The 25,855-nt window shown below is 44.3% G+C and overlaps 1 protein-coding gene and 1 long non-coding RNA gene across 2 annotated transcripts; one reads left to right on the plus strand and one right to left on the minus strand.

Annotated features, from left to right (window-relative positions):
• The first annotated feature begins 249 nt into the window (after nucleotides 1-249).
• On the plus strand, nucleotides 250-25,120 carry LOC308575559 (uncharacterized protein). Its single transcript, XM_081174314.1, has 4 exons — nucleotides 250-292; nucleotides 2,178-2,681; nucleotides 4,921-5,071; nucleotides 24,078-25,120. The coding sequence occupies exons 2-4, from the start codon at nucleotides 2,196-2,198 to the stop codon at nucleotides 24,614-24,616; spliced, it is 1,176 nt and encodes a 391-aa protein (XP_081030440.1). The 5' UTR covers nucleotides 250-292; nucleotides 2,178-2,195; the 3' UTR covers nucleotides 24,617-25,120.
• LOC308575300 lies at nucleotides 12,622-14,547 on the minus strand. The gene is made up of 2 exons (XR_014002744.1): nucleotides 14,419-14,547; nucleotides 12,622-13,396 (listed from the first exon to the last, which is right to left on the minus strand). It is a non-coding gene; the product is annotated as an uncharacterized lncRNA (long non-coding RNA).
• Nucleotides 25,121-25,855: the final 735 nt, after the last annotated feature.

Below are 25,855 nucleotides of genomic sequence, written 5' to 3' on the forward strand. Positions count from 1 at the left end.
TGGGAATGCAAAGATCAAAAGGGTGAGAACAGGAAAGAAGCGTTGTGGGGAGCAGAGGAAATGCAAACTCTTTTGCCCCATTTTTCTTTCTTATTAAAACAATTAGAGGGCATGATGCAATTCATAAATTGCTTGCTAATTAAAGCCTCAGGGAAAGGGGGTGTATCCCAGCTAGCTGCGGGGCCATCAGGGGATACAGTCAAAAGAGTATAAAAGGGCTCCCTGGGCTGAGATATCCCAACAGCTTTCCTTGACTTGATCTCCTTCTCTCCATTTGTACTCAGAGACTTTGGTAAGTCAAGTGTGCATGTATGTTAAGATCTTGTCTTTATGTGTTGTTGTTGTTTTTTGCACTGCTTAGAGGGTTCAGCTGGATGCGGGTGGCACTATGGGTTAAACCACAGAGCCTAGGAATGCCGATCAGAAGGTCGGCGGTTCGAATCCCTGCGACGGTGTGAGCTCCCGTTGCTCGGTCGCTGTTCCTGCCAACCTAGCAGTTCGAAAGCACGTCAAAGTGCAAGTAGATAAATAGGTACTGCTCTGGCGGGAAGGTAAACTGCATTTCCGTGCGCTGCTCTGGTTCTCTAGAAGTGGCTTAGTCATGCTGGCCACATGACCCAGAAACTGTACGCCGGCTCCCTCGGCCAGTAAAGCGAGATGAGCGCTGCAACCCCAGAGTCGGTCACGACTGGACCTAAGGGTCAGGGGTCCCTTTACCTTTATGTTGCTATTCCATCAGGAATCCTCCATCCTCCATTTTGTTGGCTGACTTATTTTCTATGTATTTCTTCTGAACACAAATGTTTTAGGAAGTTGCCTTACACCAAGACCAGAGTGTTCATCCATCCAGCACTGTAATGTTTGACTGGCTGCAGTTCTCCAGGGCTTCAAGGAAGGTTTTTCTTCCAAACCTTACCTGGAGATGCTGGGGAGTGAAGTCAGGACCTTCTGCATGCAAAGAAGATGCTCTAACAATTCACTATAGCCCTCTCCACCCCCATTGTTCAGCCCAGACACTGAGATCCAGCGCCCAGGGCCTTCTGGCGGTTCCCTCATTGCGAGAAGTGGGGTTACAGGGAACCAGACAGAAGGCCTTCTCGGTAGTGGCGCCTGCCCTGTGGAATGTCCTCCCATCAGATGTCAAGGAAATAAGCAGCTATCTTATTTTTAAAAGACATCTGAAGGCAGCCCTGTTTAGGGAAGTTTTTAATATTTAATGCTGTATTGTTTTTAACACTTGATTGGGAGCTGCCCAGAGTGGCTGGGGAAACTCAGCTAGATGGGCGGGGTATAAATAATAAATTATTATTATTATTATTACTACATCTTATAGCATTCTTTCAAAACTAGACATTTTTGTTTTCCTGGGTGGTGGTGATGGTGAGAGAATCTTATTCTCTCACAAGTTGTGCAAATCCAGCTTTCCTCATTGTAAAGTACAAATTTAGCATTCATGATGCATTGGGTTTGAGACACATGACAGCGTTCCATGGAATGTTTTTCGGATTTCCCCAACAATGTAACCTTAGCAAAAATTCAATCAGGAAGATTACAAAACCCAGAAGTCAGCACAAGGGAAGTACAGTATTTATTGCATAGGCTAATATACATTTGTTCTTCATGGAATATTTGGCAGATGAAGAAAGTAATAATATAGGAAGCTGCCTTACAATTGATCCATCTAGTTCAGTATTGTCTCTTCTGACCGACTGAGGCTCTCCAGGGTTTCAGATGAGAGATTCTTTCCCAGCCCAACCTGCAGATTCCAGGGATCGAATGCAAAACATATGTTCTGCCAGTGAGTAATGGCCCTTCCTCTAGGAAAGAAAAAAGATTCCTGCATTCATTGTTCCAGCTAAAGGTCTGGTTTAAATAGAAACTTAGGGAGTTGCTTTTTACCAAGACAGACCATTGGACCTCCTAGTTCAGTATTGTCCTCACTGACTGGAAACTATTCTCCAGAGTTTCAGATAGAGGACATTCTCAGGCATTCCTGGAGCTGCCAGTATTTGGATTTGGGACCCACAATGAAGAGAAGGGCTGTGGTGAAAGAAATAGAAGACAATAAAGAACTCAGGGCATAGCATAATAACTGTCAAAGGCAGCTGATTGAAATGTCCCCTCTGTTCCCTATTGAAGTAGCATTCCACATGTTCATTTGGTCTTCTTGGTTTCAGACTCACCTCTACACAACAATGGCTGACTGTGGTCCATCCTGCGCTGTCCCATCTTGTGCTTCCACTCCCACTGTTGGGTTTGGATCAGCAGGAGGTCTTGGCTATGGGTATGGAGGTCTTGGCAATGGATATGGAGGTCTCGGCTATGGCTACGGAGGTCTTGGCTATGGTTATGGAGGTGCTGAAAGAGCAAGCAACCTTGGAGTCCTGGCAGGAGTTGCCCCATCATGCGTCAACCAGATCCCACCAGCAGAGGTCGTGATCCAGCCACCTCCTATCGTCCTGACCATCCCAGGACCCATCCTCTCTGCCAGTTGTGAGCCTGTGTCTGTCGGAGGCAACACCCCATGTGCTGCTGGTGGTTATGGATTCGGATTTGGCAGTGGATTTGGCAGAGGGCTCTATGGTGGTGCAGGTCTTCTGGGGTCTAGCTCTGGTGCTTTGGGGGGCCGTGGCCGTTATGGGTTTGTGGGGCGTAGAGGCAGCATCTGCTATACCCCCTGCTAAGCTCTCATGGTCTGTCAACAAGGAGGAAAGAAAAAGAGATCTGTGGTGGACTATTTTGGTCTGATTTTAGATATGCTAAGCACCCAAACTCCCTAGGCAATCCCAATGGGAGCTGGGAGAGTGTTCTGCATCCCTTGTAATCAGACCCATCTAGAACATGCAGCTGTTTTCAGTTTAATTTTATCTCACTTTTCCCTACTAGTTACTATGGTATTTATTTGCCTACGTCTCTTTGAAACACACCAATTCGCATTGGGAAGAAAAGCACAAGATCCATTCACTATGTCTATGAAATTAGCATGCAAGTGTAAATATGTGTAATTGGGACTTAATGTAAAGGAAGGTGGAAAGAACGTTCTATAAATGTAGAACCCTCTACTCTACCTCCAACCTGAAAAAAATAATTCTAAAGGAGAAGCTGTTCACTGGAATGTGTTCTTTTATGCTTTATTGTCTTCCAGTATGCTTAGTATTCACTTGAATACTTTTACTGTTTGAAATTCCCAATAAAACTTTTTCTGCATCATACCACTGGCTTTCTGGTTTTCCTTTTATGTGGCAGCACAATCCTATATCCGTCTACCAAGAAATAAGTTCCTTTCAATACAGTTCAATGCAACTTACTCAAAAGTAAGTCGTTTCAGGGTGACAACCTTAAGAACATAACACATATCCTCTTGGACTGGTTCAAGCATCCACCATCCTGTTAACAGTGCAGCAAGTATTTCCAGAACTTGCCACCTAGATATCATCAGAACCCTTGAATGTTGGAGGAGGTGCAGGAGATATCACGGGGTTACTTACCAACAGAGAATATTGATAAGGCATAGAACCAAGAAAGCCAGAGAGGTATCACTGTTATTTTAAGATGGTCTGCTCAGCAATAGGGGGAAATTTCAAATTTGGATTTGAGGAACAGTTAATGAACATTCCATTCATTTCTTAGATTCTGTAGAACAAATTGATTTACTGATACCAAATATCTATAAAAATTGACCACTGGTTTTTTTTTAGTCTCAAAGGATTTAACCAATTGTTCTAGTACCTCTGGTGTCTTAGATGCTAGGAAGGCTTCCAAAGGCCTGAGAGAAGAGGAATGTTCTTGCCTGGCACTTAAAGATTTGTAATGAAAGCATCTATTGAACCTCCTTGGGGAGAGCAGTCCAAAAACAGAGAACCACAAAAGAAAATGACCATTTTCTTGTTGCTGTCCTTCAGACCTCTGATGGAGGAGGTACCTGAAGAAGGGTCTCAGATGGTGATCACAGGGACTGGGTCAGTATATATGGGCAGAGGTGGTCCTTGAGATATTGCAGTCCTGAGCCATTTAAGGCTTCATTGGGTCAGGAAACTAATTAGCAGCCAGTGGAGTCAGGCTAGGATTGGTGTTATCTGCTCAAACTGTCCTGCCCCAGTGAGCAACCCAGCCACCAAATTCTGCACCAGCTGATGTTTCTGAACTGTTTTCAGAGGCAGCTTCACATACAATGCATTGCAGAAATCTCACCTAGTGGTAGAGGCAACAGAGGTTCGGCCAATCATGGCCAAACTTGGCCCTCCAGGTTTGGGACTACCATTCCCATCATCCCTCACCACTGGTCCTGTTAGCTAGGGATCATAGGAGTTGTAGTCCCAAAACAGCTGGAGGGCCAAGTTTGGCCATCACTGGGTTAGGCTATCCCTGTTCAGATAGGAGCACAGCTGGCTCACCAGCCAAATCTGATGGAAGGGACTCCATGCCACCGAGGCCAACTGAACCTCAAGTGACAGCAGTGGAACCAGAAGGACCCTCCAAGCTACGTGTCTGTTCCTTCGGGGGCCATCTAACCCAATCAAGAGCAAGCCACCTCCCATCTATCCAGTCTACGGACCACCCACTAACTGTACCTCAGTCTTATCTGGACTGAGCTTCAGTTTGTTGGCTCTCATCCAGTCCATTACCAAGGAAGAAAACTGTCCAGCACCTCCACTGACAAGCCTTGAGATATAAAAGAGAAGTAGAGCTGTGTGTCATCAGCATATTGCTGATGACCAGGGCTGTCTTAAGCAAATTCGGCGCTGTGGTGCAAGGCTCCCCCTGGCACCCACCCCCATTGTCGACCTTTTTTTGGGGGAGGACAGCACTGCCGGCGGGGCTGGAGGAGGCGGGCAGTGGCTGGAGGGCAGCTCCTCCGGCGGGGAAGAGGCGGAGGCTGGACGCAGTGCCTCCCAGCTCAGCTGGCTGCTTCGTGCCAAGGTGGCCACGCCAGGCGGAGGCTCTGAGCACGGCACTGCTTTGGGCGAGGGCGGCGAGCTGATGTGGGGAGGCACCGCGTCCAGCCACCGCCTCTTCCCTGGCACCCTCCAGAACTTGGCACCCTGGCGTCCTGCGCTACTAGCCTCTAAGGGTAAGACGTCCCTGCCGACGATGTCTAAAACTCCAAATAACCCCACTCAGCAGTTTCATGTGGATATTAAACAGCATGAGGGATAAAATCAAACCCTTCATGGACCTCACAGAGCCAAAGAGCACTCCCCAAGCATCAGCTACTGTAAGTCTAAGTAGGACAAGAACCACTGCAGAACAGTGCCACTCACACTTAACTTAGGCTGGATCTAGACACATCAAAGAAGCGTTTCCGTGAAACCCGTTGCAAACTTTGCATGAGAAATTGGGTTGGCAAAAAAAGGACTCCAACGAGCCATCTGGTGTCACAGTGTTAGAATGCATTGTTGTTGTTTAGTCGTTTAGTCGTGTCCGCCTCTTTGTGACCCCCCTGGACCAGAGCACGCTAGGCACTCCTGTCTTCCACTGCTTCCCGCAGTTTGGTCAAACTCATGCTGGTAGCTTCGAGAACACTGTCCCACCATCTTGTCCTCTGTCGTCCCCTTCTCCTTGTGCCCTCCATCTTTCCCAACATCAGGGTCTTTTCCAGGGAGTCTTCTCTTCTCATGGGGTGGCCATACATAATAAGACAATGACCTATCCCCCACAACAGCATATGAATCAACAGCAGTTTTCATGACACATGAAGGAAGATAATGACATGATAAAATTCAAAACAGTAACTATTAATTACGTAAAGGTAAATGTAACCTGACCATGGTGGGTGGGGCTATGGGGATGGCCTCCTTGGAAGCTCTTGGGGCTATGGTCTGAGGAGGGGTGGGCTCTCTGGAAGGAGGGCTCTGCAGTGGTGTCGTGGCAGCGTGTGCTATTAGGCCTATTGAACTTGTGAAGAAAATCTGTGTGGTAATGATTTGAATGACCCTGAATGGGTGAAGATCATGCCTATCCATTATTGAGTGTCTCACCTTGGATTCTGGGAAATCTGAGTTTCTGGGACCGTCATCTAAGCCAACAGCATTTACACGAGTCTCTGCCAACTTTCCTTTCTCCTGCTTTCCCACTATGTGTCCCAAAAGCCTCCAGACCAAGAAGAAGTTCAAAGCCGCATTGTATACTGTGTGCCTTTGCCTTGTTCCTGTCCTGCTTCATTTACAATTGCCTGCTTGAAGCTTTTCATATTTCCATTAAAGTTCATTCAGAATCAACTCTCTTGGTTTGGCGCCTCATTGTGACATTATCTTTTTTTATCAGTGCAAGCATACACTTTCACACAAGTTGCATTTGGTGGAACATCTCTTACAAGGAGATAAGGGCAGGCCTGATGGATCAGATCAAAAGCACATCTAGTCAATGACCCTGTTCTCACACAGGCCAAACAGTTGACCCAATGGGAAGCTCACAAGCATGTCATAAGTGCAACAGCAACATTCCCCACTTGTGATTCCAAGCAACTGGTATTCACAGATAGGCTACCCCCAACAGTGGGAAGAGGACATAGACATAATGGCTGGTAGTCACAGACGGCTTTATCCCCCATGAATTTGTCTAATCCTGTCTTATAGCAATCCAATTTACTGGCCATCTCTTAACCATTGTGTGAAAGAATTTTGTAGTTTAATTATGCCCTATTTGAAGAAGTCATTGCTTTTTTTCCTGTCCTGGATCTTCTGACATTCAACTTCATTGGCTGGCCCCAAGTTCTAATATTATAAGAGGAGATAAGCAGAAAATTTAAAACAAACATATCAAGCTACCATATGAGAAAAGCTCAAGAATTCTTTAAAGCAGGTAAGAGACACACAAAAAATGACATGCATTGCAGCAAATAAAAGTTCGGCATTTAAAAACAACTAACCATTTAAATGGGGATGCAGGTGGCGCTGTTTGTTAAACCACAGAGCCTAGGACTTGCTGATCAGAAGCTCAGCAGTTTGAATCCCCAGGACGGGGTGAGCTCCTGTTGCTCGGTCCCTGCTCCTGCCAACCTAGCAGTTCCAAAGCACGTCAAAGTGCAAGTAGAGAAATAGGTACCGCTCTGGCGGGAAGGTAAACGGCGTTTCCGTGCGCTGCTCTGGTTCGCCAGAAGCGGCTTAGTCATGCTGGCCACATGACCCAGAAGCTGTACACTGGCTCCCTCGGCCAATAAAGCGAGATGAGCACCACAACCCCAGAGTCGGCCATGACTGGACCTAATGGTCAGGGGTCCCTTTACCTTTAACCATTTAAATAAACCCAGCCTTAAATAACCCCAGTTAGATAATTAAGAAACTGCCTTGTACAATGTCAGGCCACTGGTCTACCTAACTCAGTATGGTCTACATTGGCTGTAGCATCTCCCAGGGTTTGAGATATGAGTCCTTTTCCTAGCACTCCCTAGGGATGATAGGGATTGATCCTGGGACCTTTTGCATGCAAAGCAGATGTTCTACAACTGAGCTACAGCCCTTTCCTCAAAAAAAAAGCTGGAATGTGTACAGAGGAGGGCAACCAAGATGATCAAGGGTCTGGAAAACAAGCTTTATGAAGAATGGTTGACAGAGCTGGGCATGTTTAGCTTGGAAAAGAGGAGAATGAGATATGACAACCCTCTTCAAATATCTCAAGGGTTTTCACATGGAAGAGGGAACAAACTTGTTTTTCTCTTGCTCTTGAGGGTAGGACTTCAAACAATGGCTTGAAGTTAAAATAAAGGAGATTCCAACTAGACATCAGGAAGTACTTTCTGACAGTAGGAGCTGTTTGACTGTGAAACAGTCTCACACAGGAGGTTGTGGACTCTCCTTCCTTGGAGGTTTTGAAGCAGACGTTGGTTGGCCATCTGTCATGGATGCTTTAGCTGAGATTCCTGCATTGCAGGGGGTTGGACTAGATGACCATAGGGGTCTCTTCCAACTCTACAATTCTATGATTCTATGAAAAGGTAACTCAAAACAATACCAATTAAAACCTGCTTTATTTTAAAAAAATATACACTGCTGAGACAATTCTCATTTCAATGGAAATTGTATTCCATCATTTGGGAGAATCATAGAAAAGGCCTCACCTCTTCGGCCCATAAACCAATTTGACCTGAAGGATAATGGTACAGATATACCTCTGTAACAGCCTCCTTTGGGTGTAACTGTTTTTGTCTAAGGCAGGTACCTGAAGCCAACGAGATGTCATTGGACCTCAGCTCTCATCAGCCCCAGACCAACAGTCATACTTGCTGGGACTGGTGGGTACTATATGTAGTTATTCAATAGCTGGAGGACCTCAGCTTTCACATCCTTTGTCTAAAATCAGGGTCAGCCTTGATCTCAATTACAGCAAAGCCCTAACCAAATCAATCTAAGTCCTATTGAATTCAATGGGGCTTACTGACAGGTAAGCAGGGTTAGGACTGCAGCCTCAGGCAAGTAAGATGGAGGTTGGGTGTACGCAACAACAGCAGCAAGAATTCTCATCGCAAAGCATTGGAAGACACAAGATCTACCCACCTTGGAAGATTGGCAGATGCAACTAATGGACTACATGGAGATGGCGGAAATGACTGGCAGAATCCGAGACCAGGGAGAGGAGACGGTGGAGGAAGATTGGAAGAAATTTAAAATTTATTTGCAGAAACACTGTAAAATTTATGAATGTTAAGGACATTGAAATGAATAGCAGGGGCTCTAGCAACAAAGTAAAATGTAAGATTGGACTAACTACAGATAAATTAATAGGATATGAATTTGCTGAACTAACCTTTAAAAACGGGATACAAGAACGGGAGACGTGAGGAAGTCGGGAAAATAAGCTAATTGAAAATGAGAAATTTAGAAAGAGGGAATTTTTTTTTGTTATTATATGTGCTTTTATCTATTTTCTTTTTTCTTGATGTGTTTAATGTTTGTACTCTTTTTTTGTATTGTATTGTTTTTTGTGATTTTCTTTTTCTATGTATGCTTGTTTATTGTGGAAACTTAATAAAATATTTATTAAAAAAAAGAGAAGTAAGTTAAAAGAAAATAAAAAAAAGTAAGATGGAGGTTGGGTAGGTGGTTCCAGGCTTGACCAGTTCTCACACAGGCTGCAGTATACTTTCATATATTCTAAAGTTGCATCCCTAGCAAGCCAAGCACAAACATCCCATCTCTGTGTTCCAAGTGTTAGAATTACTAACTTGCAATGCTAAAGCAATAACTCCCAAAGTGAGTGGAATCACCCCAAGGGAGGCAGTGGGGTAATCCAGGGAGGTGCTAAAAGGCAAGCGGGTAGCAGAGGGGCATTGGAGATGTAATTACCAGGTTGTAAAAAGCTGGTATCCCTGGATCAAGTTCATAAATGTTGTTGAATTAATTAAACTAAATAGTTTTAATAGGATTTTGAAAGGCTGTTGTCTTGCCAAAGGGAAGGTGGTTCTTTTAAAATGCGATTCAGAAGCAATGCAAATTCACACAAGTGAGTGAGAAGATTAAAAGATTTAATCCTAAAACAGCAAGCAAGCACTTCAATCTGCCACTTGGAAGCCCTCAAGAAGCGGCGAAGTGACTCCTCCAGGTAGCCTCAGTTTGCACAGCTCTGCGGCCAATCAGTCCATGCATGAGCTTCAAAAAAGCTCTGCCCCAACCATCCAATTTTATAGATAGCCACCACCTCCCATTGCCTAACTTCCTCAAAACAATGTCCAACATCAAAGAAGGGACCCAGCATTATCCTCCACAACTTATTAAGGCAGCTGGGGGGCAGGGCTTCACCTCCTCCCAATGTTCTCAGGACATTAAAGACTGTTCTCACACCATCAAAATACTTAACAAGAGCGAGGGAGGGGGAAGGAACAGAGGCAGGAAGGGCTCCGTGTCACATCACTAGCTCCTCAATACATTTTGTCTTCCAGATGCATTTTCCATACAGCTGTGTAATTAAAAGTTACTATTTTGAATTTTATCGTGTCATTATCTTCCTTCATGTGTCATGAAAGCTGCTGTTCTGAAAAATGCTTGTCTAAGGGACTCAGCTACACTGGCAAAGAAAAAGCGCTTTATATGCGTTGTTTATGCACTCTAACACTGTGACACCAGATGGCGCTGGGGAGTCCTGTTTTTGCCAACCCAATTTCTTATGCAAAGTTTGCAACGCGTTTCACGGAAACGCTTCTTTGATCCAGCCTAAGTTAAGTGTGCGTGGCACTGTTCTGCAGTGGTTCCGGTCCAACTTGGACCTCCAGTAGGTGATGCTTGGGGAGTGCTCTTTGGCTCTGTGAGACCCATGAAGAATTTGATTTTATCCCTCATGCTGTTTAACATCCACACGAAACTGCTGAGTGGGGTTATCTGGAGTTTTGGCGTATATTGACAGCAGTGGCATCTTACCCATAGAGGCTAGTGGTGAGGGGTGCCAGGGCGCCATGTTCTGGAGGTTGCCAGGGAAGAGGTGGAGTCTCGACATGGCACCTCCCAGCATCAGCTCTCCGCCCTCTCCCGCCTCCGCCATGCTGTGCTGAAGCAGCGCTGCATCCAGAGCCTCTGCCTGCCATGCCCACCGTGGCATGAAGTGGCCAGCTGAGCTGGAAGGCGCCAAGTCCAGCCTCCGCCTCTTACCCACTGGAGGAGCCACCCTCCAGCCGCTGCCCGCCTCCTGCAGTGCCATCCTCCCTGAAAAAAGGTTGACAACTCCGGGGAACGGGGGCGGGGCACAGAGGGAGCTTTGCATCACAGCGCCGAATATGCTTAAAACAGCCCTGGTCATCAGCAATATGCTGATGGCACACAGCTCTACTTCTCTTTTATATCTCAAGGCTTGTCCGTGGATGTGCTGGGCAGTTTTCTTCCTTGGTAATGGACTGGATGAGAGCCAACAAACTGAAGCTCAGTCCAGATAAGACTGAGGTACAGTTAGTGGGTGCTCCATAGACTGGATAGATGGGAGGTGGCCTGCTCTTGATGGGGTTACATAGCCCCTGAAGGAACAGACATGTAGCTTGGGGTGTCCTTCTGGTTCCACTGCTGTCACTTGAGGTTCAGTTGGCCTCGGTGGCATGGAGTCCCTTCCATCAGATTTGGCTGGTGAGCCAGCTGTGCTCCTATCTGAACAGGGATAGCCTAACCCAGTGATGGCCAGACTTGGCCCTCCAGCTGTTTTGGGACTACAAATAATGTTTAACAGACGATTGTATTTTAATATTCTGTTGGAAGTAGCCCAGAGTGGCTGGGGAAACCCAGCCAGATGGGCGGGGTATAAATAAATTATAATTATAATTATAATTATTACTATTATTACTACTACTAGCTAATAGGACCAGTGGTTAGGGATGATGGGAATTGTAGTCCCAAAGAGCTGGAGAACCAGGTTTGGCCATGATTGGCCTAACCTCTGTTGCCTCTACCACTAGGTTAGATCACTGCAATGCATTGTATGTGAAGCTGCCTCTGAAAACAGTTCAGAAACATCAGCTGGTGCAGAATTTGGTGGCTGGGTTGCTCACTGGGGCAGGACAGTTTGAGCATATAACACCAATCCTAGCCTGACTCCACTAGCTGCTAATTAGTTTCCTGACCCAATAAAGCCTTAAATGGCTCAGGACTACAATATCTCAAGGACCAGCGCTGCCCATATGAACTGACCCAGTCCCTGTGATCACCATCTGAGACCCTTCTTCAGGTACCGCCTCCATGAGAGGTCTGAAGGACAGCAACAAGAAAACGGTCATTTTCTTTTGTGGTTCTCTGTTTTTGGACTCCTCTCCCCAAGGAGGTTCAATAGATGCTTTCATTACAAATCTTTAAGTGCCAGGCAAGAACATTCCTCTTCTCTCAGGCCTTTGGCAGCCTTCCCAGCATCTAAGACACCAAAGGTACTAGAACAATTGGTTAAATCCTTTGAGACTAAAAAAAACCAGTGGTCAATTTTTATAGATATTTGGTGTCAGGAAATCAATTCGATATACAGAATCTAAGAAATGAATGGAATGTTCATTAACTGTTCCTCAAATCCAGATTTGAAATTTCCCTCTATTGCTGAGCAGACCATCTTAAAATAACAGTGATGCTTCTCTCTGGATTTCTTGGTTCTATGCCTTACCAATATTCTCTGTTGGTAAGTAACCCCGTGATATCTCCTGCCCCTCCTCCAACATTCAAGGGTTCTGATGATATCTAGGTGGCAAGTTCTGGAAATACTGGCTGCACTGTTAACAGGATGGTGGGTGCTTGAACCAGTCCAAGAGGATATGAGTTATGTTCTTAAGGTTGTCACCCTGAAACGACTTACTTTTGAGTAAGTTGCATTGAACTGTATTGAAAGGAACTTATTTCTTGGTAGACGGATATAGGATTGTGCTGCCACATAAAAGGAAAACCAGAAAGCCAGTGCTATGATGCAGAAAAAAGTTTTATTGGGAATTTCAAACAGTAAAAGTATTCAAGTGAATACTAAGCATACTGGAAGACAATAAAGCATAAAAGAACACATTCCAGTGAACAGCTTCTCCTTTAGAATTATTTTTTTTCAGGTTGGAGATAGAGTAGAGGGTTCTACATTTATAGAACATTCTTTCCACCTTCCTTTACATTCAGTCCCAATTACACATATTTACACTTGCATGCTAATTTCATAGACATAGTGAATGGATCTTGTGCTTTTCCCCCCAATGCGAATTGGTGTGTTTCAAAGAGACGTAGGCAAATAAATATAGTAACAAGCAGGAGAAAGTGAGATAAAATTAAACTGAAAACAGATGCATGTTCTAGATGGGTCTGATTACAAGGGATGCAGAACACTCTCCCAGCTCCCATTGGGATTGCCTAGGGATTTTGGGTGCTCAGCATATCTAAAATCAGACCAAAATAGTCCACCACAGATCTCTTTTTCTTTCCTCCTTGTTGACAGATCGTGAGAGCTTAGCAGGGGGTATAGCAGATGCTGCCTCTACGCCCCACAAACCCATAACGGCCCCGGCCCCCCAAACCACCAGAGCTAGACCCCAGAAGACCTGCACCACCATAGAGCCCTCTGCCAAATCCGCCGCCAAATCCGCTGCCAAATCCGGATCCATAACCTCCAGCAGCACATGGGGTGTTGCCTCCGACAGACACGGGCTCACAACTGGCAGAGAGGATGGGTCCGGGGATGGTCACGATGGAGGCAGGTGGCTGGATGACGACCTCTGCTGGTGGGATCTGGTTGACGCATGAAGGCTGGACTCCAGAAAGAATACCAAGACTGGCAGATGGGACGCCGGATCCAACCAGGGCACCGGAGCCATAGCCATAGCCAGAACCATAGCCAAATCCACCACCAAGGCCACCGCCAAGGCCACCGCCAAAACCACTGCCAAGGCCGGCTGATCCAAAACCAACGACTGGGGTGGAAGCACAAGATGGGACGGCGCAGGAAGGTCCACAGTTAGCCATGGTTGAGTCTGGAAAGACATAGGCAGGCACATATTATAGCCAAGAAACATTGCAATTCACAACAGCAATGAAAACTATGGCTTGCATCCAACTACCAATCTGAGTCGACATGTCTATTGATTAAATGGGTCTACATGGAAAAACATGGAATACATGGAGAAACATGGAATACAGCCCTATGTATTCTCAGTGGCACAGTATATCAAGAGAGGGATATACCAGACCATGTACTGAGCATCTTTATTTCCCCCCTGGTTAGATCTGAAGCTGGTGTTGCCAGTCTTTTGAGGCCAGCAGGTACATTTTATTCTTGACAATAGTTCTCATGGAGGGAGGGGAGAAGTGGCCTATCAGAAATTGACTGCCGTATCTGAAGAACCGGGAAAAGAGGCAGGGACGTAATTTTAGTTCAGCAACACCTGTGGACTCAAGGTTGAAACACTGGTGCAGGGAGTTCGGAGCTAGATGATCTAACCACTAATACCATGATGGTTATGCTCTGCCTCACCAGTTACAAGCAGCATGCTTCTGAATACTAGCTGCTGGAAACTTCAGAAGGGGAGAGTGCCATTGCATGTGGGTCTTACGGATGGGCTTTCAACAGGCATCTGATTGGCCTGTGTGAGAACAGGAGGATGCTGAACTAGATGGGCCTGATCCAGAGGCTCTTCTTAAAGCTTGCAACATATACAAGGTTCAGACTATTTATTGAGGCGTTTCAGTGAGGATAGTGGCGAAAACACGGCAAAGAATGGAGCTATACGCTATGCAAAAGCTTCATTAAGTTGTATTAACTGGCCTCAGTATATCATTGGCACATCCCCTACCATAGTCTATTGTAGGAATGGAACCTAAGATGATGTCCCTGCTCCAGATGATCTACCATTGAGCTATAGCCCTCACTGAGGTTTCAGAAAGGGTGGCATTCCCATCCCTACTTGGAGATGCCAGGCATTCATCTGGGAACCTTCTGCCAGCACAGCAGATGCTCTGTCCCAGAGCTACAGCCCTTCCCTTAAGGATGACTTACCTGTCTCTTGGAGAAGCTGGAGATGAATGAGAAGATTTGTCAGGTGAAGCTGTAGAGAGAACCTGGGATGGCATGAGCTTTTATACCATTTTTCCAGAAGCAGTGCCAGTTAGGAAACGCCCCATGACGCTCAGAGGCTTTAATCAGCGGCAAACAAATTTCTTTTTATGCATCATGAGATCTCGGTAATGCTATTACTCACAGCATGCAAGGGAAATAATTAACAACTTGTCAGTGTTTTTTCTTCCCTTCCAGAATGGCTTGTGGGCATTTCTGGTACTTTTTTTTCTCCCCCCCCCCAATCACCTGATCCTCCTGGGGAATGCTATGAAACGATTATGTATCTTCATCAATCAACATTGGTGTCCGACTATTCCAGGTGTCATAGTTTAGTGGCAGAGCACCTGTTCTGCATTCAGAAGGTTGCCAGGTTCAATCCCTGGCATCTACAGGTAGGGATGGGAATGTCCATGCTGAAACCCTGGATAGTTGCTTCCGGTCAGTGTAGACCAAGGGTGGGGAAATCTCAGGCTCAGGGGCAAATGTAGCCATCTCAACCTCTCTATCTGGCTCTCAGAACTCTCCCTATTTGGTGCCACCTTCCAGCACCAATGCCATGTACATCCTTTGAATGCAGAAGCTCTCAGATTCAACCCCTAACTTTTCCAGGTAGGGCTGAGAGAAACCACCATACAGAACCCTGAAGCAGCACTGCCAAGCGGCATAGACAATACTGAGATAGAACCAATGGCCTGACTAGAACCAATGGCCTGACTAGAACCTAAGGGAGCACTTGATCTAAGGCAGTGGTACCTCTGTTTACGTACTTAATTCGTTCCGGAGGTCCGTTCTTAACCTGAAACTGTTTTTAACCTGAAGCACCACTTTAGCAAATGGGGCCTCCTGCTGCCGCCACGCTGCCGGAGCACAATTTCTGTTCTCATCCTGAAGCAAAGTTCTTAACCTGAAGCACCATTTCTGGGTTAGCGGAGTCTGTAACCTGAAGCGTATGTAACCCGAGGTACCGCTGTTATTCTATAAACATTTTTCTTTGAAACTTTGAGACTGTGGGAACAGTCTGCCTAAGGGCCCCTTGCTTGGCTGGCCTACCCAGACTGGTATTTGTGGCAGGAGGAGAGTAAAGACCCATTGACACACATGCAAATAAAACATACAAAAGTATAATTGAAATCATTGAAATAGTCTGGCTCCTCTCCAGCTCTATGCTTTATGTTTGCCTTAGAGTATTTGGCATGTGCCATTAAAGACATGGATACCTCTTGATATCCTTGTTGAAGTTCATTCAGATATAATACCCAGTGGATACCATTTTGAAGATATCAGCAATGCATTTTCTAGACGCAGAGGAACATAGCTTGGCTCCCAATGTAGAAAGGTGCTTTCTACCAAGACAGAACACTGAGGTCCATATAGCTTAGTGCTGATTACATTGACAGGCATCTCCAGGGTTTCAGACAGGTGACAATTCCCAGCCCTACCTGGGCATTCTAAGGATTGAACCTGGGACCTTCTCCATGCAAAGCATGGACTCGATCAGTGAGCTATAACGGAAGGCAGAAAGAGCATCCATCTTGACAATGTATCAGCATTGATGGAGCATAGGGGACAATAAAGGATTCTTGGCAACATCCCAGAATCCTCACAGCTGTGGAACGGGTATTATGTGGCAGCAACAGAGATGTATGATGGAAGGGAGATTATTGGTTTTTATTCAAATAAGTCTTAATCATAGTAGACATACTGACATAAGTAGACAAGGTACTCAGGGTACTCTGATTGATTACTCAGAGTAATCAATCAATTTCACTGGGTCTACCCTTGGTAAGTCTTCATTGGTTCTAGGGATAAGTGAAGCTATCTATTTCAGTCTCTCCTTTATCCAGTGTTAAGTTCCGTTATCCACATTTGTATATAAAGTTGTGAAATTATTATTATTATTATTATTAGTAGAAATATTAAATAATTAACATCATCATCATCATCATCATCATCATCATCATTTAAAAAAGCGCCTTCAGGAAAATTCATATTGTATGAACTTACATACAATATACACAATTTTACAACAGCACTGCAAAATTCAGAGAAGTGCAAATTTCGGAGTATGCTTTGCTTATTGTTTCAGCAATGTAATTTAGGTAGGCTTCCCTTTGATTGTGATCTGTGCCATCCATAAAAGGGACTCATTTTTTAAACAAATAAATAATATAAAATAAAACAAAACAAACCCAATTTGCATTGTGTGGGTGGGAGATCTTGAGGGGGCACATCTACTGGGGGGCAAAGCCCACACACAAAATATCTTGCCTCTTCATTCATTTCCTTTTCTCACTCTCAGCAAAACAAAATCGAACCCAGACAGTCCACGTGTTTGGGGGTGCCCTGGAGCTTAAACTTGGTGACATACCTGCTGTTTAATTTGCTTGTTTCTGTCAAACTAATTTTGAGAGATCAGAACCCCGATTAAGGGAATGAGCACTCTAATTATACTGGTAAGAAACCTGTCCTGCCCAAAATGTAAAATGATTAATGTTAATTTCCCCAAATCGGTGCATCAGCAGCTTGTCTTGATGTGTTTGTGTGTGTGTGCATATGTGAAAGAGAGAGAGAAGAGACAAGGGACAAAATGGTGCTCTGTTGACTTGATCTTTATCACTTACAACTTAGCTGTCAAGGCAGCATCAAGTTAATGACAGAGTCTCTCTCTCTCTCTCTCTCTCTCTCTCTCTTCAGGAGAGAGTAGCCTGGAAGAAATAGAATAGTTTACCCAAGGTAACACTAAGCTACAACTCATACAGCTGGCCTCTTTTACATCATTATTGTTCTCCAACCCCAGCATTCTCTTCACAAATGTAAGAAAAGGCCTGCTAGCTCAGACCAAAAACCCATATAGCCCCATGGCATACCCTCCAACATTTCTCAGATGAACATTGGTACATTCTATTCTACACCAGGAAACTTCTCCCATGTTTGATCTCCCACTCAGATATGCGTCATATACACCTGCCACCTTGAGCCAATTGCAACCTCTCTGCCAAATCTACCTCGCAAGATTGTTGAAAAGAAAAAATGTGTGAGTGAAGGAATCATGTGAAACAGCTTCAACAGATAAATGGAACAGAATAAAATTGTAGCTGTGAGCTGCCTTGAAGAGAGTTTGGATTTGGATTTGATATCCTGCTTTATCACTACCTGAAGGAGTCTCAAAGCGGCTCACAATCTCCTTTCCCTTCCTCCTCCACAACAAACACTCTGTGAGGTGAGTGGGGCTGAGAGACCTCAGAGAAGTGTGACTAGCCCAAGGTCACCCAGCAGCTGCATGTGGAGGAGCGGGGAATCGAACCCAATTCACCAGATTACGAGTGCACCACTCTTAACCAATACACCACACTGGCTCTTGAGTCCCTGTCAGGGGGAAAAAGAAACAACAACAGAAACTTTGAGAATGATCAGGAACATACCAGAGAGAAAATCCCATTGAATTCAGAGGGACTTAGTTCTTTTTTTAAAAAATATATATATATTTATTATACAATACAGTCACTGGAAAGAAAAGAACATAGCGTTACGTTTATGGTGTTATTTTACATGATCTTAAAATGTTGGCAGTCCATATAGGTTTGTGAGGCTGATGGAAGAGCTTTACTTACTTTTTCCTTTACAAATAAAAAAAGGGGAGACCAGGTTTCACCAAAGGTATTTCCCTTTATAACACCATTTGCAACTCTTCTAAGCCCAGCAGTCATTCTGAACTAGCTATATCCCAAATATTATTGAACCATGTCTCAAGAGGTAGCTCCACCCGGGATTTCCAGTGATACGCTATCACTAAATGTGCGACTACCAGCAGAAAGAGAATTAAATCTTTATACTGGATAGTAGGGTTGGAATCCGGGATTAGGCTGCATCAACAGAAATATAGTGTCCTGATCAAGGGAAGTAATATTATCACTCTATTCCGCCTTGGTCAGACCACACTTGGAATACTATGTCCAGTTCTGGGTGCCACTATTTAAGATACATGTTGACAAGCTGGAATGTGCGCAGAGGAGGGTGACCAAGATGACAGAGGGTCTGGAAACCAAGCCTTATGAGGAACGGTTAAAGGAACTGGGTATGTTTAGTCTGGAAAAGAGGCGACTGAGAGGAGATATGATAGCCATCCTCAAATATCTCCAGGGCTGTCACATGGAAGAGGGAGCAAGCTTGTTTTCTCCTGCTCTGGGGGGCAGGACTCAAACCAATGGATTGAAGTTACAAGAAAGAGTTTGACTAAACATCAGGAAGAAATTTCTGACAGTAGGAGTTGTTTGACAGTGGAGTTGTCTTCCTTGGGAGGCTGTGGACTCTCCTTCCTTGGAGGTTTTTAAGCAGAAGTTGGATGGCCATCTGTCATGGATGCTCTAGCTGAGATTGCTTGCCAGTGGAAAGATGCGTCACACCACCAGATGTATGTGAGAGAGATCTCCCCTCCCTGCCTGGCAGCAAAGCAGGGTGACAGAATGCCTCTCCCCTCTCACTCAGCAGGAGGGGAGATGTTCTACAGAGTTTTGACACCAGTCCTTCTCTGCCCGTAGACTAGAGGCTGCGAAGACCAGTGGCAAAGCTGTGTGAGCTCTGCTTGTTTACATTGGATTGCATACACAAGAGACCCCTTTCTGTGTAATTTTTGTTTGCTCCTTGTAGGAAGTATAATCTTGAGAATTGTGTAACTCACAAATTTGAAATCTTTGTTAAGAAAAGTCAAGGAGGAATGATTAAGTCAAACCTGTGCAAACTTTAAGCTTGTCTTGCATTAAACCCTGGGAAAAAACATTCAGACAATTTGAATTAAATAAACTGAGCATTTTAACAAGCACACACTACAATTTTCTTTATGGGCAAATAATTACAAGCAGGGCAAAGCGGCTCAATTAATGCTGGAATGCAGGATTGCATGGGGTCATGGCACTTAACTTGCTTTGTTGGTTTCTTCTGATCTTGTCGGCAATTTTGGAAAGCCAACAAGAATCCTCTAGCAGGAAACCCAAAGAGCCAACACCTGACACCTGACACAAACAGAAGGTATCAAAGCAGGGAGATGATCTTCTAGCCACAAGGTTGCTTGTGGGTTTTTCTCCTGTTAAGATTGCTGACTCTGGAATTGCCCTGCGAGGTTCACGCTATTCAGCTGACCAGGCACCACCAGTGCCGGATTTACGTATAAGCTAAACAAGCTATAGCTTAGGGCCCCACTCTCTTGGGGGCCCCCAAAAAAAATTAAAGGAGAAAACCTGGATGTACATTTCCAAAATATAAGAAAAAAACAAACAAATAAGGTCTGCTGTCCCAATGAACAGTGTGGACTACTATGGTGATATTGATGTTATATAAAAATGCATTGTATTAACTACAATTGCATTGTACAGGATATAACACTTAATTTCATATTAATGCTATTTATAATTATTCGTAGTTTGCATCATATATTTACACCTATTATTACTTCATGTTATAGCAAGTTTCTAGAGACTAAATTATGGGTCTTTGTAAACTGTGTTTCTAAAGCAACTTTTGTTATTGACAAATGCCAATGTGTTTGCATTATTAAGTTTGTTATGAATAAAAAATCATTTTAAGTTAGAGTTTAATAATTATTTCACTATTAATATTCTTCTTATTGTATTTCACTATTAATATACTTCTTCTTAAGAGTATTTCAGTTCAACAGTTACTTTGATAAAATACATATTTTGTTATGTGCAAATGGCTTTTGATACCTATTAGGTCCATAAATTACCGTATAGCATATATTCAACACAAAAAACAGTGACAATTTGTTGTTGACAAAGGACAGCTGGACATATAAAGGGCCCCATTACCTTCAGCAACTTAGGGCCTCATCAAACCTAAATCCGGCCCTGGGCGCCACTGACAATATCCATTAACACAATCACCATGGCTTCCCCCAATGAATCCTGGGAACACTGGAATTTCAATCTCTCTCCGTTTCTCTCTCTCTCTTTTTAAATAATTTTTATTAACTGGCCAATCACATCAAATTAAATCATATCACATAAATTCCGAATTACAAAGCCGAATTTTAAATTTTGTTGGGGGGACCCATATTTCAAGATCCGAAGGGGGATTCTGATCATCTTCTTGCTGCTGCGTTAATGTCCCAATCAGTCCAAATCAGTCCAAACAAAGCTCATAGTTCTATCTCATCTTATCTTGCTGTTTCCACATCACATCTTGTTCATATATTTTCTCTTTTTTCTTTAAGATCTCTTCTGATAGTCTCCTTAAGCCGATAAATCTCTCTCCGTTTCTCATATTCCCCATCTTAAGTTCAATTCATCTGAATCAGTCTGCATTTTTTTTTAAAAAAGATATAGGCCCATCTCATCTATATAGGTGAAGCATCATTAGGCTGCTTTAAATAGTTATTGATATTTAAAGTCCCCAAAGAATGGTACGTAACTTGTTAAGGGGGCAAAAAGTTGTTAGGGGACCCCCATTCCCAGCACAGAATTACAATTTCCAGGGTGCTTTAACAATCAGCTCTTTAACAAACAAGGGAACTCTGGAAATTGTGGCTTTGAAAAGTTGAATAACTGCAGCTTCCAGAAAAATATACAAGGTCCCCACCACGCTCATGTCTGATGTCAAAGAAATTGCTTTGAGGGGACCTGCACACCCTTTTCTGTAATTGTATTTCCAAAATGGCTAGAGATTCGGGGTTGCCCCAGCCACTCTGAGCGGCTTCCAACATATATAAAAACATAATAAAAATTAGACATTTTAAAATGTTCCTATACAGGGTTGCCTTTGGGTGTCTTCTAAAGGTTGTATAATTATTTATCTCTTAGGCTCAGGGGTTGCATAACTCCATACCCTCCAACTTTTATCAAATGAAAATAGGGAAATCCTAGGGAAAAGTGGGACATTCTGGGACCAAATCAGAAACTGAGTGAGCTTTTGTAAATCCGGGACTGTCCCTGGAAAATAGGGACACTTGGAGGCTCTGTTGTAGTTGCTGTTTCTTTGTATTTTTATTTGTTTAAAAATGCTGTATATTTAAAAACAGAACGAAAAGGAAATAAGGCCCACTTTTTTCCCCAGCGAGATTCCTTCCCAAGCCAACGGAATACAGTGAACAATTCCCGGAGGGAAGAAATGGAAGGAAAAAATGAACATGTTGTGTAATAAGCTAATTACAGAGTTGGCATCCTGACAACGTTTGGCTTATTAAAGCAATTTTAGACTATGATGGAAGCAGCAGATTTTGATCGTGGATAATTGAGACATTAAGTGTGAAGGGGCGTTTCTTAACCATTAGGGACTCCGTGAGGATGGTATAAAAGCTCTCCTTCTTCCACAGTTCACCAACAGCTTCACCTCTCATCATCTCTCAACTTCCCACTCATCAAAACAACACAGGTAAGCTTGGCTTGTCCAAGTCCTTGCATAGATCAAATGGGTAAAAGCTGGAGGAAGGCCAATCTTGGTTGGACATAGCACAGTTTATAGGAAAGCAGGGAGCATAGGAAGCTGTCTTATATCAAGTCAGATGATTGGTCTATCTAGCTCAGTATTGTCTACACTAGGAGTGGGAAACCTTTGGTCCTCCAGAGGTTGCTGAACCATAGCTCCCGTCATCCTTAGCAAGCATGGCCAATGGCCAGGGATGATGGATGTAGTAGTTCAGCAGTCCTTGGAGGGTAAAAGATTCCCCACAACTAGTCTACATTGGGTTCCACACTGGGTGTACCTGTCACCCCTACCTGAAGATGCTGGGTGTTGAACTAGGACCTTTTGCATACAAAGTAGATGCTTTAAACAGAGCCAGAATCCTTCCCCAAAGAAACCGATTGGTTTGATGAAGGAAGCGATCAACTGGAGAGTTGGGTAGTCAATATCTCCTGCGCTGGAGGTCTGGATTGCCTCCATCAAAGCAGGGAGATAGGAATTGATGGTGTAAAAAGCTACAGTTCTGTGATTCTTTATGGAGAGCTTTTAGAATAGTTACACTGATTCATCTCAGAAGAAGCTCCAGTTTGCTCCCATTTACAGTGGTACCTCGGGTTACAGACACTTCAGGTTACAGATGCTTCAGGTTACAGACTCCACTAACCCAGAAATAGTACCTCGGGTTAAGAACTTTGCTTCAGTATGAGAAGAGAAATAGTGCAGCAGTGGCGCGGTGGCAGCGGGTGGCCCCATTAGCTAAAGTGGTGCTTCAGGTTAAGAACAGTTTCAAGTTAAGAACAGACCTCTGGAACGAATTAAGTTCTTAACCCGAGGTACCACTGTACTTATACCTGCCAATGTAGGACTTGACTCAGAGATTTAAAATACTAATGCACATTTATACTAAATCTCCACGGTGTATTTGTGCTACCTAGTTCCTTTGAAGTATATCTCTTAGACTTCCACACACATATCTAGCTCTTTTGAATTTCCAACGCCTTTCAACAGTTAGCTGGGGATTTAGAATGCCACATTCTCAGCATGTTTTACCCTCTATGCTTGGAGAGTCTACTTATGATACAAACTTAAAACTGATTTAATATTTTTTCTCTCTTTGGATCCAGTAGTAGATAGGTAGCCGTGTTGGTCTGCCATAGTCAAAATAAAAAAAATTCCTTCCAGTAGCACCTTAAAGACCAACTAAGTTAGTTCTTGGTATGAGCTTTCGTGTGCATGCACACTTCTTCAGATACTTCTTCAGTATTGGAGGGGCAGGAGATGGCTGCAACTCCCCTCCCCACATTCCCCTAAACCAATGCCTAACCGCCAAACCTTACAAAGTTGTGTATCTGAAGAAGTGTGCATGCACACGAAAGCTCATACCAAGAACTAACTTAGTTGGTCTTTAAGGTGCTACTGGAAGGAATTTTTTTATTCTCTCTTTGGAAACAGAGATGTAATTCTGTGTGCGAGAGGGTAGAGATTTCTTTCAGAATCCTCATCTAAATAGCAGTATTGGGGGCTGCTGTTGGACCAGGCAAATGGCTCTTGTTGTTCAGCATCCTTTTCTCACACAGGCCAATCAGATGCCTGTTGAAAGCCCATCCGTAAGACCCACATGCAATGGCACTCTCCCCTTCTGAAGTTTCCAGCAGCTGGTATTCAGAAGCATGCTGCTTGTAATTGGTGAGGCAGAGCATAACCATCATGGTATTGGTCGTTAGATCATCTAGCTCCGAACTCCCTGCACCAGTGTTTCAACCTTGAGTCCACTGGAGTTGTTGAACTAAAATTAAGTCCCTGCCTCTTTTCCCAGTTCTTCAGATACGGCAGTCAATTTCTGATAGGCCACTTCTCCCCTCCCTCCATGAGAACTATTGTCAAGAATAAAATGTACCTGCTGGCCTCAAAAGACTGGCAACACCAGCTTCAGATCTAACCAGGGGGAAAATAAAGATGCTCAGTACAAGGTCTGGTATATCCCTCTCTTGATATACTGTGCCACTGAGAATACATAGGGCTGTATTCCATGTTTCTCCATGTATTCCATGTTTTTCCATGTAGACCCATTTAATCAATGGACATGTCTACTCAGATTGGTAGTTGGATGCGACCCATAGTTTTCATTGCTGTTGTGAATTACAATGTTTCTTGGCTATAATATGTGCCTGCCTATGTCTTTCCAGACTCAACCATGGCTAACTGTGGACCTTCCTGCGCCGTCCCATCTTGTGCTTCCACCCCAGTCGTTGGTTTTGGATCAGCCGGCTGTGGTTTTGCCGGTGGCCTTGGCAGTGGATTTGGCGGTGGCCTTGGAGGTGGCCTTGGTGGTGGATTTGGCTATGGTTCTGGCTATGGCTATGGCTCTGGTGCCCTGGTTGGATCCGGTGTCCCATCTGCCAGTCTTGGTATTCTTTCTGGAGTCCAGCCTTCATGCGTCAACCAGATCCCACCAGCAGAGGTCGTCATCCAGCCACCTGCCTCCATCGTGACCATCCCCGGACCCATCCTCTCTGCCAGTTGTGAGCCTGTGTCTGTCGGAGGCAACACCCCATGTGCTGCTGGAGGTTATGGATCCGGATTTGGCAGCGGATTTGGCGGCGGATTTGGCAGAGGGCTCTATGGTGGTGCAGGTCTTCTGGGGTCTAGCTCTGGTGCTTTGGGGGGCCGGGGCCGTTATGGGTTTGTGGGGCGTAGAGGCAGCATCTGCTATACCCCCTGCTAAGCTCTCATGGTCTGTCAACTAGGAGGAAAGAAAAAGAGATCTGTGGTGGACTATTTCGGTCTGATTTTAGATATGCTGAGCACCCAAACTCTCTAGGCAATCCTAATGGGAGCTGGGAGAGTGTTCTGTTTCCCTTGTAATCAGGCCTATCTAGAACATGCAGCTGTTTCAAGTTTAATTTTATCTTACTTTCCCCTGCTTGTTACTATGATATTTATTTGCCTACGTCTCTTTGAAACACACCAGTTCGCATTGGGAAGAAAAGCACAAAATCCATTCACTATGTCTCTGAAATTAGCATGCAAGTGTAAATATGTGTAATTGGGACTTAATGTAAAGGAATGTGGAAAGAATGTTCTATAAATGTAGAACCCCCTACTCTTCCTCCAACCTGAAAAAAATAATTCTAAAGGAGAAGCTGTTCACTGGAATGTGTTCTTTTTTGCTTTGTTGTCTTGCTTAGTATTCACTTGAATACTTTTACTGTTTGAAATTCCCAATAAAAATTTTCTGCATCATAGCACTGGCTTTCTGGTTATTCTTTAATGTGGCAGCACAATCCTATACATGTCTATCAAGAAATAAATTCCTTTCCATACAGTTCAATGCAACTTACTCAAACGTAAGTAGGTTCAGGGTGACAACCTTAAGAACATAACACATATCCTCTTGGACTGGTTCAAGCATCCACCATCCTGTTAACAGTGCAGCAAGTATTTCCAGAATTTGCCATCTAGAGACCAACAGAACCCTTGAACATTGGAGGAGGTGAAAGGGATATCATGGGGGTACTTACCAACAGAGAATATTGATAAGGCACAGAACCAAGAAATTCAGAGAGAGGTATCACTGTTGTTTTAAGATGGTATGCTCAGCAATTGGGGAAATCTTCAAATTTGGATTTGAGAAACATTTAATGAACATTCCATTCATTTATTGGATTCTGTATATTCCCCGACCTGGCCACAGTGATCCATGCAACGGTCATCTCCAGGCTTGACTACTGTAATTCGCTCTACGCGGGGCTGCCCTTGAAGCTGTCCCAGAAACTTCAGCGGGTGCAGAATGCAGCAGTGAGGCTCCTCACGGGGTCTCTGCCATGGGAGCATATTCACCCAGTGCTTTTCCAGCTGCACTGGCTCCCGGTGGAGTACAGGGTCAGATTTAAGGTGCTGGTTTTGTCCTTTAAAGCCCTTCATGGCGTAGGACTCTTGTACCTACGGGACCGCCTCTCCCGGT

This window comes from Podarcis bocagei, assembly GCF_964188305.1.
Source record: "Podarcis bocagei genome assembly, chromosome: 16".
Taxonomy (NCBI): Eukaryota; Metazoa; Chordata; class Lepidosauria; order Squamata; family Lacertidae; genus Podarcis; species Podarcis bocagei.